The 7,271-nt window shown below is 37.6% G+C and overlaps 2 protein-coding genes across 3 annotated transcripts; both read left to right on the forward strand.

Moving 5' to 3' along the window:
- Nucleotides 1–1,076: 1,076 nt before the first annotated feature.
- Nucleotides 1,077–4,624, forward strand: LOC113727202 (uncharacterized). 2 transcript variants are annotated; one of them, XM_072075712.1, is made up of 6 exons: nucleotides 1,077–1,507; nucleotides 1,961–2,090; nucleotides 2,172–2,365; nucleotides 2,492–2,673; nucleotides 2,865–2,991; nucleotides 4,346–4,548. In XM_072075712.1, exons 1-5 carry the CDS (start codon nucleotides 1,505–1,507, stop codon nucleotides 2,902–2,904), a joined length of 549 nt encoding a protein of 182 aa, XP_071931813.1. In that variant the 5' UTR covers nucleotides 1,077–1,504; the 3' UTR covers nucleotides 2,905–2,991; nucleotides 4,346–4,548. The 2 variants fall into 2 exon arrangements, with proteins under 2 accessions (XP_071931813.1, XP_027107032.2); XM_027251231.2 differs by having other exon boundaries at nucleotides 1,078–1,507; nucleotides 4,405–4,624.
- On the forward strand, nucleotides 2,982–6,994 carry LOC140004305 (uncharacterized). Its single transcript, XM_072076916.1, has 4 exons — nucleotides 2,982–2,991; nucleotides 4,405–4,685; nucleotides 5,358–5,598; nucleotides 6,036–6,994. The coding sequence occupies exons 1-4, from the start codon at nucleotides 2,982–2,984 to the stop codon at nucleotides 6,908–6,910; spliced, it is 1,407 nt and encodes a 468-aa protein (XP_071933017.1). The 3' UTR covers nucleotides 6,911–6,994.
- Nucleotides 6,995–7,271: the final 277 nt, after the last annotated feature.

Here is a 7,271-nt window from a genome sequence, read left to right on the forward strand (position 1 = left end):
TCAAATTTAGGCTTCATTTGAATTGAGAGAAAAAGACAGAAAACAAAAGTATCCTGAGGGAAAGTCTATCATTTCATTCCTTTAGGAGTTTTCACAAGGACGGAAGAGAAACGAAATGAACGAATGTGAATTCCTTTAATTGATGAAAATTTTTCCACCCAATTTTGGGAGGAAAATGATGGAAACTTGTTGGGCGCCAAAGGATATTTTTAATATGACAATTTTATCCTTTAAAAGCTGATACAAAATGTCATTATTCCCGATATATCCTAGAGTTGATTTCTAAAAGCATCAATGCAAAGCTTTCTGAGTTCTATACTTTCTATACTTCCAACTAGTTCTTTGATTTTTTTTGTTCTTCATCCACAGTTCAATAATAAAAGATATTTCTTTAACTCAATCTCTTCTTTCTTTCTTTGCTCAATCTTCTCTAGAAAATCGTGAAAAAGCATTTTTTCTATGTATAGATTGTTATTGTTTATATTTTAAATTTGTTGTTCATTTTCTATCATAAAATTCTTGTCAATGAACTCTTGATTTTTATAGTATTGATTTGTGATTATATCTTGCATGGTTATGGTACGTGTAAGCTCCAGCGGTAATGCATGAATATAAAATTTGAATGCATACAATATATTTGTTTATTTGCCTACGTAAGCTTCAAATTATAAAATGATTCAGCAAGAACTTTCATTTCTCATGGATTCCAGTTTTCATGTTATAAATCAACAATCCAAACAACTTCACAAAAACTGATGCCTCTAGGAGTTTTATCATCCATGGGATCAGCCCCTGACTCTGATCATCTGATCAGAGACGATTAGCTTTTTATAAATAGAACTAATAATTATGAAACGGATAAAAAATGTGCCCTACACCATTTGAGAACTCAACTTATTATTATTCATCTTGTGAGAATACATATGCAATTGTTTTAGAATTTTATCCTGTCCAAATATTCTATTTATTGGAACAAGAAAGCTAATATTTGGATTTTAATTTAAAAATTAAAAGGCAAATACGTAAAGTTATAATCTCATAAAATCTTTTCTTTCCATATCTCTCAACTCTCAACTAAGGGAAAGATGTTTCTTTTCTTTTCTTTCATTGAACTCCCAAACCAAATATACATCTTTTCCCTTCTTTTCCTTTCATTCCTAAGTTATATTTTCTTTTCTCTTCTTTTCTTTTCTCGTCCTTCATAAGCTCCCTATCGTTTTTGCTCTCTAGTCTCTCTTCAATGGCGGCCAGTAATCACATTTAGGGCATGTGCGGTGTCGCATTGAAGCCTCAGCTCCTGCGGTCACTTTTTAGGGAATACATCCCAGACGAAAAACACTCCTTCAGAAACCCTTCGGACCTCTCTCACGTCGTCTCTGCCGTTAAAACTCATTGTCTTCTCTGGGAATAGGCCCCATCTTCCACTGACCAAAAGCTCAGTGACGGCTGGAAGTCGGCCGTCGATGCCTGGGTCAATCGGGTCTCTGCCCTTGCTTCCAGCAGCATGGTAAAATATTATAGAGCACATTCTACATTTACGTTTCTCCTCAATCATTAGTCACACTTGATCATATGCTTTTAAACTAATCATCTTTTGAATGTAAAACAAGATGGTATCATGGCGCACGCATTTTAGTTAGAGATATGTAAACTCAGAAAGTATGAGTCAAAATGGTGTGGCACTGAGTCAGGGACTCTCAAATTAGCAAAAATCCAAACCCATCTCAACTTCACAAATGATCAGTTTAGAACCCTTATAATTTGTGAGAAGTTTAACTCCGTGTTGATTGTAGTAATAGAGAAAATTGAGCTGTAAGCCGATGAGTTAAGATTAAGTTCATAACTGAAAGCTGTGAACACCTTGATTTGTGGTTCCAACAAGTTATGCAGCTGTGAACACCTTGATTAGGTTGGCTTGTTATAGCCAATCCAAAAAGAGTTAATTTGTCTTGGTCTGCAGAAACTTGCTCATGGCTTGGCCTTACTTCCAAAATCCCGAGGAGATGAGGATAGCTGGTCACTGATGATGCAGAAGGTCTTGATATTCATAAATAATCAACTAAATGTTATGTTCCAAGGTCTAGAAGAAGGTAACAGTTGCTTTAATTTGGAGATGGAACTGCTATTTTGATTGAATATTTAGGTGCTGATGTTTTATTCACCTGTTGCAGAGGCCAGAAGTAGTGAGGTAGTGAGGTTGTTACTTCCTCCAGGGAAGGACCCCCCACCTCCCTTAGGAGGGCTAACGGCATCAGCAAAAAACTCAGATCAGGCAATGAAGAGGCCTGAACAAGTATTAGTTTCAAGAGTCTCTACCCTGATGACCTGCTGTTGCACAATGCTTACTGATGCTTATCCCGTTCAGGTGATATGCCTCGTTTAGTTTATGATATCAAATATGTGTAAATGACCGAATTGATTTCTTGTATTTTTTAAGGGAGATACATGAACTCGTTACCTTGAGCATAAGTTTGTCTGGTGCTCTATGCAGGTTTCTGTGCCTGTTTGTTCACTGGTAGCTCTTGTTAAGAGAGTGCTGATGGTCGATGGCTCATTCTCACAATCCTCCCCTTTTATGACTGCCATGAGACAGGACTTGATTTGTTTAGAACTTCCTGAATTGCATAGGTGCAGCCTGGAGCTTCTGAGTTCTATTGTAAAGGGACTTCGCAGGTGACTGATTTATCTTCTTCTTGTTCTCTTTTAAATGTAATCACTCTATTTATATCTTATTATAAAGCTTGTCCTTGAGTTCTTTGTCCGTTGGATATAAAGCTATGCTCTTTAGTTTGATTTCCTCTTCCTTCTTTAGTTTACATTTCAAAAATGTTAGTTGTAACATGATTTTGTATGCGCTTTTGCAGTCAGTTGTTCCACATGTGGCAGATATCACACGACTGCTAACAGAATATTTTAGGACATGCGCCCTGCCAGAGTTAAGGATTAAGGTTTACTCAATTATGAAAGTTTTGCTGATGTCCATGGGGATTGGTAAGTAATTGTTTAACATATCTTTTCACCTCTTTGCTTATGTTGATATTGGGTGCCTGGAAATTGATGTTAGTTCCTGCGCTTAGTTCATCTGTCATGCGTTTGATCCCTTATGGATGCATGTGCAAGAATATATGCTTGTAAGCATGAGATACTCTTCTCCTCCTCCTCTTGCTCATTTCTGTCATATTGGGGGTTCAAAAATAGAAGCACATGGAGCATAAGTTGCTCATTATTTTGAAACCTCTAAAAAGGCTGTAGCATTGGAACTCGTGAATCTTGTTAAAATTTGCTTTATAAAACTGTCATTTGAATATCCCGACATTCTACAAGTCTACATGTTCTATGGAAGATCATTGCAATTAAGGTGATTTTCCATAAGTATGCTGCTTGTCAAGAGCCCTGAAAAAGAAATACTAAAACAAAATGAACCTCAATACTTTGCATGAGTCCAGAGCTACTGTCAGTTTGGCCTTGATGAGTTTATTAGGCAAAACTTGTGATTTATGATATTAACACCGGGATTGATCTTGTACGTACTGGACATAAAGGACTATCAAAGGTTTATAAGTGCATTTGGTTGGCTGAGGTTAATATTCTTCAAAAGGCATGATACTTTTCAGGTTTGAGTTCTCTAATTTTTTTCACTGGTCAATATCAGATACATGAGATTTTTCGACATCTCAGGTTTTTATGGGATACCATTTGCATGTTGTCTATTGTTTTGCAACTTCTTTTGTGAGAACTAGATAATTGTCCATACTCGTGTTTTTATTTGAAGACATTTTGAACATGATGGTAATTTTCTACTTGATCTACTACCGTATCTAAGTTCGAACATGCTGCTTTACTCATATGTAGATGGTTATAACGAGGTATCAGGTTGATGCTCAGAATTTTAATCAAACTACTTTGACTTGAGGACATTTGGTGTCATAACCAGGCACTAATCTTTTGTTATCTAACCTCGTTTGTTTCTTTTTGTGATTTAGAAGATGTTTTCATATATATCTTTTGCCAAATTTGTTAACAAAAAAATCGTGCACCCATTGTGCATCCTATACCAATTTTGTGTGACAATTTTTTTTCCTTACTTGCCTTTCTCTTAATCCATATTTGATATAGGTTTGACTTTGTAGCTTGCTACAACCGATTTTTTTTTAGCATCTAACTTTTTTTTTTGGAGGGATTTTAGCATCTAACTCAGTGGCAATAGTTTTGGTGCTTACCAAATTTGAAGTGGTGTTTTTTAGAGTAGTGCTGTTGATACTTAAAAAAAAAAAAAATCTTCTTGTAATTCGTTCAATTCAATAACCCTTTACTACCTCTTTCCTTCTTTCGCAAACAAATACAGATGCACACAGAGATCTGTCACGTGGAATTGTTTCTCCTAATGGTGGTGGTTCTTGACAGGGATTGCAATATATCTGATCCAGGAAGTTATAAGCAATGCATTCCTTGATCTGGATCCTCATGGTCGTGAGAGTGGTGGCTCGTACTCTGCTGCACGCTCAAAGGCCTTACAGGATGCACTGCAACAATGTTTTCAGAGAAAAAGGAAGCACCCAACTTCAGCTGAATCTGTTGGAGACCAATCTGCTAAAGGTGGTCTGGAAGTGGAGACATCCCAAAATATGACTGCAATATCTGTCAGGATTGCTGCATTAGAGGCATTAGAAGCTCTTTTGAGTGTGGTATGTTCCTTCTTTATCTAATTAAATGCATTGAGTTACCATCATTTATATGCTTATGAGAATACTACTTTAGCTATTGACTTAGCAAAAGGTGTGCTCACAAAGTACCTCAAGTTGGTCTTTCATTCTGCTTCTTTCTACTGTCTCCGTGGTTATTTTGGAATAAGAATTCACTTTGGAAGCCTTAGAGAGGTGCTTCATTTTTGGTCTTGTACCGTGGTAGATCCTGTTAATTGTGCTTTTTATGCAGCCAGTATTAAGCTCCTTGAGCTGAAACTTCATGTAGACGGTGTAATGGTCTATCTAGCTGTACTTATCTGGAGTTATATGCAGTATGCTTAGTTAGTCTTGCCGACACATCTAATCTGCTTTAGTGTTAAATATCATCCATTATGGCTGTGATGTTCTAGTTGGTGCTAAGTTGACCCAGACTTCAGGCATTTTCAAGCCTTATTTAGGAGGCCTATGCACTGAATTTGCCCCTTGCACGTTTAATTATGTTTCCATATTGTCACTTAATGGAATAATTAGCCTGATTTTCTGAGATGGTAGGCATCTACTTTATTGGATGTACTTGTCAGTATTTCAGTATTCAAATGAATGCAGCTCCTATTTTTCTCTAATTGTGATTCCAATAAACTGTATATGCTTTCAGATATTTTTTGTCAATAGGCTGGGGCCATGAGATCAGATGGTTGGCGATCAAATATTGATCGTCTCCTTATAACAGTTGCAACAAATGCTTGCAAAGTGGGATGGGCTGACAACAATAGTACTGTAGTTTATGGTGAAGCTACTCCTTTATGGGCAGACTTCCAACTTGCTGCTTTACGCACACTTTTGGCATCCCTTCTTTCTCCTGGTCGTGTTCGCCCTTCACATCTTGCTCAGGGTCTCGAACTTTTTCGTAGAGGTAAGTGCTGTCCAGCCTCCAGTGTCATCTTCTTCCCATGCAATCCATGGGCTGTCTCCACGTTGTACATTTGAATTGGAGGCACGAACAATTTTATATAATTAAGATAGATGAGGGGATACCAAGTCAAGTTGGTAAACATGAAATAGAGGTTGCTTGATTTTGTCCTTTATGTAACTAACATGAGCGGTATAATTGGAGTACTTGTTAAAATGCTTGTCAAATGAGTGATGTATGCCTGCAATTTGTCGTGGTAATTTCGTTTGACAGTAAGAGGTCTTCAATATGTAAGATATGGAAGGAATAACCGTACTTATAAGAGGTTCTTCTGCGGGGCTACTTGAACCTTTTTTTTTTTTTTTTTAAGTTAATGGAATTGAAAAAGTCTACTTTTCTCGGCTTCTTGCTCATAGATTTATGCGTTCTGGTGACTGCAGGCAGTCGAGAATCTGGAACAAAAATTTCTGAGTATTGCTGTCATGCTCTTTTGACCTTGGAAGTGCTCATACATCTTAGGGCCCTTCCATTTATAGATCTTCAATCGGCAGTTGACCATTATGGTAGTGCTAGCCTCAACTTTCCAGACGTACACTTCGCAGATCACAGAAAGAGCACTTCATTTCATTTTAGCACACTAGGAAAGGAGCCTTCTCAGCCAGAGTCTGGGGATGATGATCTTTACGAAAGGTGGCTGGCAAATGGTGATGAAACAGATGTCAATGACCTTGGAAAATATACCAGCAGTGATAAAGAACCCCCTGGGACCTCTACCCATCCAGCATTAGAAAAGCTTCCTCGTTGTGGTTCTCCTTCTGAAAGAAATAAGCGTGAAGGTGGTGAATTTGGGGAATCAATGGCTGTTGCAGCTGACAAAGTACCAGTAGATGGGGATGAGATAATGGTTGACTTGCCGACTCCGGAAAGCTACAAGCAGACAGAGGAACGCGATCATATTGAAGGGCGAATATTGGTTGCTACAGCTGGTGGTCATACTGCCACCGAATCAGATGGACTGGTTTCAGGCAGTGCTACATCAGCTGATGGTCATACAGATTTTGTTGTAGCAGCAGGAAAAGATGTCTCTTCTTCAGCAAGTAAAAGAAACACTATGGTTACTGAGCAGAGTGTCACGCCAACATCTGCGAAGGATGTGGTGACAAGCCAAGATCATGAATACACTAGGATTGTGGAAAAGATTTCTGCTACAATATCAAACACAGGAAGGGGCGCTGGATTGGTGGTAGAAATCAATGACGACACTTCAATGGATTCACTTCCTGATATTGTGGATGGTGATCCCGACTCTGATTGAGTGAAAATGTATGTGTATGATTGGGCAGTATTCGATTAGATTTACTAATGAATGTGTTGAAATTCATTGTCTATTGAATTTGAAGTTCTTCGTAAGCATGTTAGAAAAATTAGGGGCTTTTTGATCCTCGTAAAAGGTTTTACGCAATTTTGAGATGAATGAATGCAGTAGATGATAGAAGGCTTCTTTTATCACTTAGCAATGTTGTAAAAGCAGTTCGAAACATATAATCCCAAACCAATCTCATTCTTCAAAACTATTCCCAAACTAATGCACTTACAAAATATATTTCCTTGTTAACTTACTTGTTATCACGTGGACTTCGAGTATGGAAAGTATTTACATTTTCATCTTATATTAA

This window comes from Coffea arabica, chromosome 2c (genome assembly GCF_036785885.1).
Source record: "Coffea arabica cultivar ET-39 chromosome 2c, Coffea Arabica ET-39 HiFi, whole genome shotgun sequence".
NCBI classification, from domain to species: domain Eukaryota; kingdom Viridiplantae; phylum Streptophyta; class Magnoliopsida; order Gentianales; family Rubiaceae; genus Coffea; species Coffea arabica.

What these genes read in the sequence shown, in the direction of transcription:
- LOC113727202 (XM_072075712.1), top strand. An exon ending in CTGATGCTTATCCCGTTCAG is followed by an intron (nt 2,366 to 2,491) that starts GTGATATGCCTC and finishes TGCTCTATGCAG; the next exon opens with GTTTCTGTGCCTGTTTGTTC. An exon ending in ATTGTAAAGGGACTTCGCAG is followed by an intron (nt 2,674 to 2,864) that starts GTGACTGATTTA and finishes GCGCTTTTGCAG; the next exon opens with TCAGTTGTTCCACATGTGGC.
- LOC140004305 (XM_072076916.1), top strand. An exon ending in TAGAAGCTCTTTTGAGTGTG is followed by an intron (nt 4,686 to 5,357) that starts GTATGTTCCTTC and finishes TTTTGTCAATAG; the next exon opens with GCTGGGGCCATGAGATCAGA. An exon ending in TCTCGAACTTTTTCGTAGAG is followed by an intron (nt 5,599 to 6,035) that starts GTAAGTGCTGTC and finishes TGGTGACTGCAG; the next exon opens with GCAGTCGAGAATCTGGAACA.